Here is a 12,339-nt window from a genome sequence, read left to right as displayed (position 1 = left end):
ACATAAACCAGCACATATAACTATGCACTCAAACAATTCTCCTCAAGAAGGTAATTGTGCATTTTAACAAAAAGCAGGAGCCTTATGAGACTGGAGCATGTCTCCTTCATGTTTTGCTTAGCTAGGCAACCACAGACAGTTGTTTTTTCACCCCTGAACGATAACCGAAAGAGATGGAGCTCTTCTCTGGAAATGGCAGACCCACCTCAGCTTTTGAGAATCATGGCAAAACTAGAAGCTGTTGTGAAGTTTACTGCAGTCTAGAAATCAAGTTGCAAATCTGTGCTTTGTGGTTCATCCAAGGTGCAGTGGGAGAGGGACAACAGTTGGTTGACATGGTGTAACGAGAAATAATTTTAATACGTCCATATTTTGCAAATGTGTTCTATATGCAGTAGTACTACTTTCTAGTGGTGAAAAAGTTTATCACAAGATTTCGGACAATATTGTTAAGCACAAAGAACGTCTGAGCTGTGGAAACTTCTAGTATCAACATTGAAGGGTTTATCTTCCTTTGAACTAGGGAAAGCACTGAAGGTTTAGGCTGGCTTTGTAATATTTGCTTTATTTACCCAAATATATAAGCAGAGCACAGAGAGGTAAATAGAGCCACAACCACTAGATGGAAATTCTCAAGAGGTCTGGAGGGAAGAAATGTCAGTTAGTGTTATGAAACCTATTTTTAAAATGTAACTGGATTGGGCCTGAGAAATCAATTATTTCGAACCAAGACATTAATTTTGACAACTGATGTGCATATTTCAGAGCTTTGTTTAATTCCTTTTATTTATCTACTTAGTATATTTATATAATGCTGTCCAATAACATTTTTTCCCCATTAGCTATCTTCTATCATAATTAGAGTAACATTTGGAGAAGGAACTCATATACAGTAGTGTACCATTAATTTCCTTTAATAGGATTTTCTTGGTTTTGCGTACATCATGCGTATGGCAGATACATGTGATATTGTGTGAATTCCTTTCTGCAAGTACATGATTCGGGTGAGCTATAAAATCAGACATATACCAAGATCGCAATGATCACTTACATCTTCCTTCATCTGTGGCATGTGCAGGGAGGAAAAGATTGAGATAATTTAATCAAGGGGAGAGTTTTCAAATGCATATCAAGTAAACCACACTCACCCTTGCAGTGGAAGGATCTAAAATCAGTATAGCTTGAAATCAGCATGTTGAGCCAAAACATGAATGATTCAGGGGCCGAGCAGCTAGTTACAGCTCTGCATTTATTGCAGTACAAACAGATTAGTATGTATACCACCTAGATATTCTCAGCAGGTGGGGAAATTAGTGTTTTGTGTTTCTTATTTTTTAAGAGGAAGATGATTTTAAAAGCAAAGACTTGGTGGATGGCAGTGTAGCTTTTTGATTGCAGTCATCAAAAATGTTCATAAAAATTATTTAGCATCTGATATTAACATACAAGGTGGAAAAAGAGGCAAAGGGACTTAGATGTGCATTTTTAGATGGTGGAAATTTTAAGCTATCTCACAGGTAAAGGACCCCTGACAGTTAAGTCCAGTCGTGAACAACTCTGGGGTCGTGGCGCTCATCTAGCTTTAATGGCCGAGGGAGCCGACGTTTGTCTGCAGACAGTTTTTCCGGGTCATGTGGCCAGCATGACCAAGCTGCTTCTGGCAAAACCAGAGCAGCGCACAGAAATGCCGTTTACCTTCCCGCCGGAGCGGTAACTATTTCTCTACTTGCACTTTGACGTGCTTTCAAACTGCTAGGTTGGCAGGAGTTGAGACTGAGCCACAGGAGCTCACCCTGTTGCGGGGATTCGAACCGCCGACCTTCCGATCGGCAAACCCTAGACTCAGTGGTTTAGACCAGACCACAGCGCACCCGCGTCCCTAATCTCACTGGTGCAGTTAGGTAATTATAGACTCTGGGCTCATTGATCTTTTCGGATGGCATTAGCACTTAACTTCAAAATGTGGTAAGCCAAACCTGCTGTGAGTGAGCACCTGCACCAAAGTCCGACCCTGATCGGCACAACTGAACTAGCTCCTGCGGCATACATTTGCTCTGCTAGTTTATCCTATTCTCACAGTTCATAATATCATCATAATCATAATATTTATTCTAATCAATTCATCTCTCTTAAAGCATGGGTGGAGAACTGTTTCCAGTCAGAAGGCCAGATGCTTAGCTCTCCCCACTCCTGTGGGCAATTGTGTAAGGAGGATGGGACTACCTGCCTGTCAATCAGCTGATGTTTCCATGACATCAAGTGAAGCATTTTGCTGTGCTCATGTAGTTTGACTGCAGTGACAAAAGCACAGGGCTCTGCAAAGCTAATCTGTGGTGCCTGCAAAACCCTGTCTATTTACCTGTGTGGTTGGGTTTCATGCCACATGGGGGAAATGAGAAGGGTTTGCAGGCACCGCTGATCGTTGGTGCCTGCAAACCTTGCTTTCAGCAGAGAGCTGCATCTTCACCTACTCCATACTTGATGTCACATATTGCATCAGGTGTGGGGCAGGTGGGCATGACTTGGGAAAGTGGCAATGGAAGCTGAATTGAGACCTCTTCAGGACCTAATTCAGCTCACAGGCCAGGGTTTCCACACTGCTCCTACATACCCTCCAACACGATGTGACCCAAATAAGGGACCCATCTTCCGGGTCCAAAATCCCCTGAGAGTCACATGATCCACACAAGATCGTGGACCCAGGAAAGGTGCTTTGGGGGGGGCACGAAGCCCTTGAATGTGTATTTTGTGGTGTCATACAAGATCCCAGACCCGGAAAAAATGCTTTTGTGGGGGAGTTGAGATCTTGACCTAAAATTGCATGAGAGCAACCTGGCCAAAATGGCTGCCCTACTCTTGCAGGGAAAAATGGGATGTCCTGGTTTTTGGGGGGCAGTTGACGGGTATGCTACTCTGAGGTGATTAGTGGTTGTTTTGGAATCTTTGCTACCAAGAGATGTGAAAGCAGAATTAAAAAAATAAAAAGTGTAAAAGTCTGTATTTTTATAAATGCAGCTCAGATTTTGTAATTTTTTTGAAATAATGCATTTGTTGGACACACACACACACACACACACACACACACACACACACACACACACATATATCCAAAGATTCAGTTGTCGTTCCCCCAAAAGTAATATCTTTCCAAGTAAGATATTTTAACGACCTGTATGTTTCAATAGATCATTGTTTTCAATGATGATTTTTTTCTATGTTTTTAGCTGTTTCTATTTTATTTGTAAGCCGCCTTGAGTCCCTGTCAGGGAAAAAGGCAAGATATAAATAAATAGAATAATAATAGACTTTCAGTATCTCCTACCTCCTGATATGCTGTATATTGTGGCCTTGGTTTTTTTCCAGAGATGCCTTAAGAAAAGAATGCCTTTGATACAACCTCTGTCTCAAGCAAAACTTATCCAAATGTTGCTTAAGTTTCTTCAGCCATGAAGTACTTCCTTTGAATGTACCCTGTGCCCCCATATTTTTCTATGATTAGAAAAATTTTCATGTTTTCATGGGCTGTTACATTCTGCATCCTAATTGCAAACACCGTTTTCTATTGTCGCGGTAATTCTTTTGCCATTGGCCGACTAACATTTAACCTTTTCCCCTCCTTTTCCGCTGCATAATAATGGAGCAGTAAACCTGACAGGTGAGAAGTGAAGAACAATTGCTCTCCGACTGGGGAAAACCTAGAAAACCAATCTACATAAAATGTCTCTGTAGGACAGTGCAGGTTTTGCATGCAAGAGATCCCAGGTGCATTACCCAATCATCTTCTGATGGGGCTTTCTCATGCCTGAAACCCTGGAGAATTGGTCCCAGTCATTGTAGATAAAAATACAAAGCTAGATACACATAGAAACATAGGAAGCTGCCTCATTGGTCCACCTAGCTCAGTACTGGGATTGGTAGCAGTTCACCAGGGATTCAGGCAGAATTCTCTCCCAGGCCTACCTAGAGATGCCTGGAATTGAACTGAAGACCTCTTATATACAAAGCAGATGCTCTACCACTGAGCCACAACCCTTCCTAAATTGTCTTATGCAATATGACGTACCGTATTTTTCGCTCTATAGGACGCACTGGACGACAAGACGCACCTAGTTGGTGGGGGAGGAAACAAGAAGAAAAGAATTCTGAACCCCAGAAGCCAGAACAGCAAGAGGGATCTGGCTTCTGGGATAGCCTCTTGCTGTTCTGGCTTCAGGGACAGCCTGTGAAGCCTCCGCAGAGCAGCGGGGTGAAGGCACCCTGCTGCCCTGCGGAGGCTTTGCGCAGCCATCCCCAAGCTAGAACAGGGAGACGGAGTGCTGCGCAGCGCTCTGTCTCCCTGTTCTGGCTTTGGGCCTAGCCGCGCAGCCTGCATCCGCTCCATAAGACGCACACACATTTTCCCTTTCTTTTTAGAAGGGAAAAAGTACGTCCTATAGAGCGAAAAATACGGTAGCTTTCTATTTTCCTAACCTGGTTGGTTTATTATACATAACGTTTGCCAATCTAAATAAACATGGCTGGGTACATAAGAAGTGACGATGCCTTAAAACAGCTTTCAAAACCGAATGTTTCCCTTTTGGGGGGATACTACTGTCAACTCTCTGTAATATTTCATGTTGGCCTTCTCTATCATAGAATAAATTTTGCAAGAATTGTTGGCTTACTTCCAAAATGGTGCTATTCAGGAAGCACAGCTGCAGAGGAACTAGCCGGTTATTGACTATCAACCTCCTTTAGTTGGGAGGTGCTACTGAAGAAGGAGCTCTTTCTTTTCTATAAATAATCCTAGGAAAACCCCAGTTTTACTTGGTTGTAATGATGACTTTAGCTACTACATGCATGAAGATTTCCCGCTCCATAAATCATATTAATTCCAAACAATATGGGACAGATTCAGCTGACTAGTCCTGCCTGCAGAAGCCCTCAGAAGGAGCTGAAGCTAGGGCAATAGGGCTTCCTTGCATCTCCTCCTCTTATGCACCCCCTAATTGTCTCTGTGGGTGCCAAGAAAACCCCTATATAGTTGCATACAGGGGAAGAAGAGGTCAGATCATTCCATCAGGCTAGCAGAAAATGCTTGCACTGACGGAGCGATTCCCTTAGCAGTCCATTGAACTCCTCCCCCAGCTTACTCTCTTTAAAATGTTGCATTTTTTAAATGAATCCCACAGAATGTAGTATTCCCACTGCGTTTTAAAATATGGAGACGGAGGGAAAAGGACAGCAGGAAATATATCTCTTTGTAAATGGTGAATGTAACTTCTTAATGACGGTGCTCACTTTGTCCATGTAGGAAAAGGGCAGAGACGGACTCTAGAAAGAGCAGCATACCCAACAACAAGGAGATTCCTTCCCATCACCCCACAGATCCAGTAGAGCTACGGCGCCTTAATTTTCAGACTCCAGGTAAGATGCAAAACTTCCTCTTTCTCTTTTTGAGTTACGAAAACTCTTCAGTATTTGTCTGTGATCTGACAATGTTTGTAGGATAAAAATGAGATGGAGAAGGCTTAATTATTTAAGAGGTCACCAACATGGTTAGATGTGTGGGAACACTTAATAATAATAATAATATTTTTTATTTATACCCTGCCCTCCCTGGCCAGAGTCGGGCTCAGGGTGGCTAACACCAGTAAAATTACAGTAAAAACATAATGGGGGGGGGGGAGAGACACAATTTAAAATACAGGTTAAAATGCAATTTAAAATGCAGCCTCATTTTAAAAGTAGCTCATAGATAAAAACCATAAAAACCATAAGGGGAGGGAAACATAAGGGTCAGACTGAGTCCAAACCAAAGGCTAGATGGAACAGCCCTGTCTTTCAGGCCCTGCGGAAAGATGTCAAGTCCCGCAGAGCCCTAGTCTCTTGTGACAGAGCGTTCCACCAAGTTGGAGCCAGTACTGAAAAGGCCCTAGCCCTAGTTGAGACCAATCTAACCACCTTAACTTGAAGTGAGTGAATGCTGTGGGTGCCACACTCTGGCGATTTCTGTTCCCCTTCCACTTTATCAACCAGAGAGAGAGAGAGAATAAGAAGTGTGTATGCATGCACTTATTTCACTTCTTTTGGGATCTGGACATAAGTTGGTTCTAGTAGAAAAGCACATCAAACCAAAAGAAGAAGTAGGAAAGAGAGTCACTCTTCCAAATTCCTCCTTCAGCTCTATGTACTTTTCAGTGGCATAAACCATCACTATCCTTACCACCTCATGGTCATGGGGGCATTGAGTGGAGTGGGGCGAGGGGGTGTGTCAGACAGGAGAAGACATGGGCACCATTGTGCCCATGGTCACCACATTGGCAATTCTTGGATTGATTGACTGATTGATTGATTGATTGATTAATTAATTAAATTTATATACCACCTATTACAGGGCTTTTTACAACATAAAAATAAAAACACACAATACATAACATAATAGCAAAAAGAAAGAAAAAAAAGAACCCCAAACCATCGCAACACATTTAGATTGTTTAATAAGCCAGAGGACTTGATGAAGATGAATGTTTTCACTGGTGCCTGAATATCTGTAAAGAAGGCGCCAAGTGAGCCTTCCTGGGAGAGCGTTCCACAAATGGGGAGCCACCACGGAAAAGGCCTGTTCTCATGTTGCCACCCTCCTGACCTCTCCTGGCGGAGCACAGAAACATGGGCAATTTTATGTTGTTCTGGGTCAGTTCATATGGGGATATGCGGTACTTGAGGTATTGCAGTCCTGAGCTGTTTAAGGCTTTATAGGTCAAACCAAGCACTTTGAATTAGGCCCAGAAACTAAATGGGAGTCAGTGTAGTTGGACCAGGATTGTTATATGTTCAAACTGTATTTCCCTGGGGAGCAAACCTGGCCATTGAATTCCACCCCAACTGAAGTTTCGAAACCATCTTCAGAGGCAGCCCCATGTTTAACAAATTACAGTAATCTTACCTAGAGCTTACCAGAGCATAGGCAACAGAGGTTAGGCTTTTTGCTGGTAGATGTGGCTGCAGCTGTGCCACCAGCTGAAGCCAACGGAAGGCATTCTATGCTTCCTGTTGAGTGTGTTCCATTTGTAAACTGAGTCTATGGGAAAGCATGCCTTGGTTTAAGAATGCTTTGGTTTAAGAACGGACTTCCAGAATGGATTAAGTTCATAAACCAAGGTATACTGTAGCTTCCTGACCACATATTGTAAGTAATGCCTCTGTACTTGCTGATCAATGTTAAGATTTAAATCTATCATGCTCTTACAAGAACTCTGCTTTTACTTAGTTCTTTTTCTAAGGGTCAGTTCACTCATGCATGTTCCTCACTCCCTGGTTGCAACGTTGAACGATAACTTGCCTGTGTGTAACAACCATAAGAGATCAAATCCCACAGGCAGGGCTTTCATGTCACATTACATCAAATCAAACACTGTACTTCTGAATGGAAGCAGTTTTCATATTCAGTGGGGAGTCACTGAAGGAAAGAGGTCCAGAGATTTAAAGTCATGTGTGAATTCGCCATAAGAGTAATAGTTAAGAAGAAAGTCATGGGAATAATTTTACCTTTTGCGACATCTTTGTTTAAGTAGTTCAGCAGCATTTTCAGAAGAGCTATTGTCCTGCCTGTATGGTTTGATTCTGTATACCTCTGTGTGTTTTTTTGTTTGGCACCACCAAATAATTTCAGCGGGAAAAGACAGAGAAGTTAAGAGTTAAGGGCCTGATCCATTGTGTCTGTGGTAGCAGAAGGGCACACAATTATACAAGCAAGAGCATTCACATGCCACACACACAAGATCACGCTAGGTTAAATAATTCAGATTTCATTGCAGTGCCTTGTTAAGTGCAAAGGTATAATTTCCCACTTCTGCCTCAAATATATATTAAAAGAATCAGAATAAGCTTTCTCTCCCTTCCCCTCTTTTTTTCTGATCTATAGGTTACTAGCTTTCTTTAACACTTTCCACACCCATTGAGAATATGAAAGAGCAGTGAAAACATGTCAAATGAAGAGCACAGAGGGAAAGGAGTCAAGATCGCAACACATTCTTCTCTAGAAAGTGTTGCAAGTTCCTAAGGAGATTTCAGAGGGGAGGCTGGACTGACGACAGCTTTACACTGTAGTAATTCTTTCACCCTCTCTCACCTTTATTCCATGATGATTTTCAAGCTAGCAGTGAACCTAACACAATAACTACACTTCTTCCCTTCTCCTCCTTACAAAACCAAGAGAATGCACTGCAGCTCAGTGCCCCTGATTGCACAAAATGCTCAGCCCAAACTATGGCTTAACACAAAAGAGCAAACATTCAGGGTCCTAGTGTGAACATCATAGCTGCTGCTGCTGTGCTTGTCTGAAGGAGAGGAAATGTGTACATTGCAGAGACACTTTTTCTTGGCTTCTCTTAGTCTTCCATAGTAGATCAAAATAGATCATAAATATGTTGCTGTATTTCATTGTGTTCAAATTATCCCTGTGTGGGTCTATTCATACTAGACAGCAAATAATGCAATATTTATAGGTTCCTAATCCCTGGGCTGATACCACATTTTAGTGTAAACTGATCCCTGTCTTCAGATCTGTGCTTTAAAAATAAGTATCACAAGAAACATCTTTTGTCTTTCGTCCTCATGAATGTTTGTTTGAAACTGGCATACATTATAATTACCCTAGTGTGGCTCTTGTGTGAAAATGGTATTTAAGAGGTTTTTTTTTGGGGGGGGGGGCTTTTTAAAAAAATGAAATAAGAAAGGTTCTGGACATGGAGACTTGAATATGCTTGTGCAGTGCTTTTTTTCCAAGAAAAAAAATGGTGGCCATACTCACCATGAAGTACCACCAGAAAAAAAACACTGGATATAAGTAATAAATTCTTATTATTATTGCTGTATGCAGGCCATAATAATAAAACAATGCATCATCATAATAAAACAGTGCCTGCTGGGCATGATGGGGGGGGGGGACAAGCTTTTACAGTGGGAGGCATCTAAGTGGAGATGCTTCCTTCACCCCTCACCTCATTTGAACGCCTCCTCCTCCAGTGTGGTGTAGTGGTTAAGAGCGGTAGTCTTGTAATCTGGTGAACCGGGTTCGCATCTCCGCTCCTCCGCCTGCAGCTGCTGGGTGACCTTGGGCCAGTCACACTTCTCTGAAGTCTCTCAGCCCCACTCACCTCACAGAGGTTTGTTGTGGGGGAGGAAGGGAAAGGAGAATGTTAGCCGCTTTGAGACTCCTTAGGGTAGTGATAAAGCGGGATATCAAATCCAAACTCTTCTTCTTCTTCTCAAATGCTGATCAGAAAAGGGTAGGAGATTGCAACACACACACCCATTTTTTCTTGCAAAGACAGTCTGTTTCTCTCCGCCCGGCCCATCCCCTTGATGCTAATGTTTCCCAAAAGGCACACAGCTGGGTGCTGCAGCAGCTATTGCTCCTCCAGTCCCCATAGGTGTGCAGGGCAGAACACAATCTCCTCCTCTGAGAATTGCGTGCCCCTAGCCCCCTAGGCAGGTTCTCCCACAAGGATGCCCAGCAGATATCCCGCCCCCAGGGGATCTCTCCCGGAAGGGATGGGTGGCAAAGCAAGCTTGAAGCACCAGGCATGGTCCCTCGGCAGAAACAGGCACAAACTGTTGGGATGCTTCCAAGGGAACAAGGGCAATTTGCAAGCCCTCAGCTGGCTCCAGCCCACTGGCCGACTGCCGGGTGAACTTCAGTCCTTGGATCAGCATGTAACTGCAACTCGAGCTTCAGAAGCTGAGCACGCAAGCCAGTAGAGAATAAAACTCTTTGCAACAGAAGGGCAGAGAGAGGCTGTGTAAAGCCATTCAACTTCCAGGGAGCGTTCAAAAACGGAAGCATTCACTTCTGGGTTTGGGGGGCTTGGGTTCCAAATCATTTGGCTTCCGAGACGCTCGGAAACTCAGGTTCCACTGTATTTTCTTCCTGAGCACATGTGAAACTGTGCATTGACAACATTAAATGCACACAAAAAAACAACTCATGCCATTTCAACTGCAAACCTTTTGCTAGTTGCTCTGTTAAAGTGAAATGTCTCCCGTGAGCAGAAATTAGATTATTATTTTTTAAATAATAATTTTTAAAGCCTTAAAGGAAAATACACACATCGCCAGTTAGAAATAAGTTTTCCGCAAGAGTCTGATTCCTGTTCAGTTTTACTGAGCTATAACACTATAACAAATATAACACTCCATATCAGTGGTTGTCTTAGTCTGCCTTTCAAAGTGTGAATGTAAAGGCATGTGTTCCTAAATCACAGAAGACCATGGCAGGGAGCTATAGCAGATCAGAGCTTTCCCATGTGTGTGTTTACTTTAAAGTGTTTACCAGGAGATGTTGGTGTACACTCAGCGAACACATCTGTAGTATAAAGTGTGAATCAGACTTTAGGATGTGTTTGCTCTCTTAGTTAAGTATCAGTGGGAGGTGAGCAAATGTGAATATTTAGCTCTCAGCACTAAGGTGCAGTAGATCTTTCATGCATCTCTCTGGGCTGAATTTTGCCAGCTTTCACTGCTGTGCCTTTGTACTGCTGTGTGTAGCATTGCTCCTTTATATTCATTGTAAAATTGGCATGCTGTCAAGGGGAAAAAGAAGGCATGGTTTACTTCTTTGTAGGGTTTGAATATCACTGTAAAAAAAATATATTATTTATTTGACCTCTAGGCCTCCTTCCAAATATAAATGTATTTTCAAAGTGTCATTTACAACATTTTGAAACACAACGTAAAAATTCTAATTTAAATAGTAAAACTTGAAAGAGCAGCAGAACTGTTTCCTTTCAAGCCAGCCATCCCATCCTAAAATTTAAAATTCTAATTAACAACCATGGAAGCAACCTACAAAAACCAAAGACAATAACTTACCCTCCTGTTTAAAATCAGACTAACATAAAAAAAAACAGCTTCAGGGCCCTCTTAAAATGAATCTAATCAGGTTCCAGGGGAGTAATTTCCCTAGATAGGACCCACCACCAAGAAGGCCCAGTTTCTCCTGCCTTTTGTGCTGACTTCCCTTACAGAGATCATAAGCATGTCTAACGGATCTTAATGCTGAGGTTGGTCCATATGGGTATAGGTAGTATTTTAAGTAACTTGGTTCCAAACAGTTTAGGATTCAAAGATCAAAACCAGTGCTACTTTGCTCAGAAGCAAATAGCTGCCAGTGTGTTGCTTTACTAGCATGTGGCAAATCTTCCCATCTGTTTTGTCTACATACGGGTTAATACAAGATACTTCTATGACATATATAATTATGTAAATGTGTCCATTAAATAATCTTCTTTGTATTTTGCACAGTATTTTGAGTTAACATGGTCTCTTGATGTATGGACAGAGTGGAATTCAACTAAATTTTACTAAATGCAATCCTTCCATTTCAGTAAGTGTACTCTGAGTAAAACATAGTTGAATACCACCCACAGTCCATGACTGTCAGTTGAAAGCCCATCCATACCCCAATGACTGTCTTTGGCATTTATGTGTCCCCATAACTTGTTGCACGTCCTGTCCCCCCCCAAAAAAAACCCCTCCTATAAACTGAACAGATATCTGTGAGTAGCAATGTGGGAGAATATCACCTGACAGCAGTAAAAAAAACTTTTTTAAAAAAACTTGTATGGTGATAATTATATCCTTTTACGAGATTACTATGAAACATTATTGAAATGCAGTTAGTTTGCATTAGCCATAAAATTAAGAAAGCTACACTCTAGTAATAACCAGATGGTTAATTCTGGAAGTTGCTGGGTTTTATATCCCTTCTGTTTAAAAAAAAGAGAGAGAAAGATTTTATGCCACCTTTTGATGAGCCTCAAATGTTTAACTGCAGAAGATGCTGATAAATATAAATGGCTGATCATAGCAGTATCTGTTGGGACAAGTGCTCCTTTCAGCATAGATGCATCAGTATGAACAGCTAAATCCACCTGAAAAAAGGGCTTGATAAGTTGAGGAGTCTTGATGCTAAAAATCTGATTTAAATAACACTTCCATGCCATATGGAAAGCTATTTCTCCTGTCGGCTGACCCTCAGATTCAGAGCTGTATGTTCATATGTTAGAGTTGCCTTGTATTTCTACCTATTCCTGCCAGTACTAAATGTCCACAGATAGATTGTGCATGTGAAATGATCCGTTTGTCTTTGTGTAAACTGACTGAATATGATGGTCTTCTACTGCTACTAATTTCTTTCCCGTTTCCAACTGGCTTTACTTTTTACAGCTTTGAGCAGTAATTCAGTCCCCTACGCTTCCCTGATTGGCTCTGTGTCCTCTCTCTCTAGCCAAACTACCACTCAGTCCTTATATGATAATAACTCTCTCCCACGATTCGCTCGAAAAGGTCTAAACA

General features: G+C 42.0%; 1 protein-coding gene across 41 annotated transcripts in view; it reads left to right on the top strand.

The window, feature by feature from the left end:
• PTPRD (protein tyrosine phosphatase receptor type D) overlaps window positions 1-12,339 on the top strand; it is a 1,139,460-nt gene that overhangs the window by 1,028,837 nt on the left and 98,284 nt on the right. For 18 of the 41 annotated variants that reach the window (XM_083482170.1, XM_083482159.1, XM_083482163.1 and 15 more), the window contains 3 exons: window positions 3,641-3,655; window positions 5,294-5,406; window positions 12,211-12,330. In XM_083482170.1, coding sequence (XP_083338296.1) covers window positions 3,641-3,655; window positions 5,294-5,406; window positions 12,211-12,330 — 248 coding nt within the window. The remainder of the gene's footprint in view (window positions 1-3,640; window positions 3,656-5,293; window positions 5,407-12,210; window positions 12,331-12,339) is intronic. The other 23 variants (XM_083482182.1, XM_083482176.1, XM_083482175.1 and 20 more) reach the window with 3 other exon arrangements.

The sequence above is a fragment of the Podarcis liolepis genome, assembly GCF_965112155.1.
Source record: "Podarcis liolepis genome assembly, chromosome: 17".
NCBI classification, from domain to species: Eukaryota; Metazoa; Chordata; class Lepidosauria; order Squamata; family Lacertidae; genus Podarcis; species Podarcis liolepis.
This window is presented reverse-complemented; position numbering and strand designations above follow the sequence as displayed.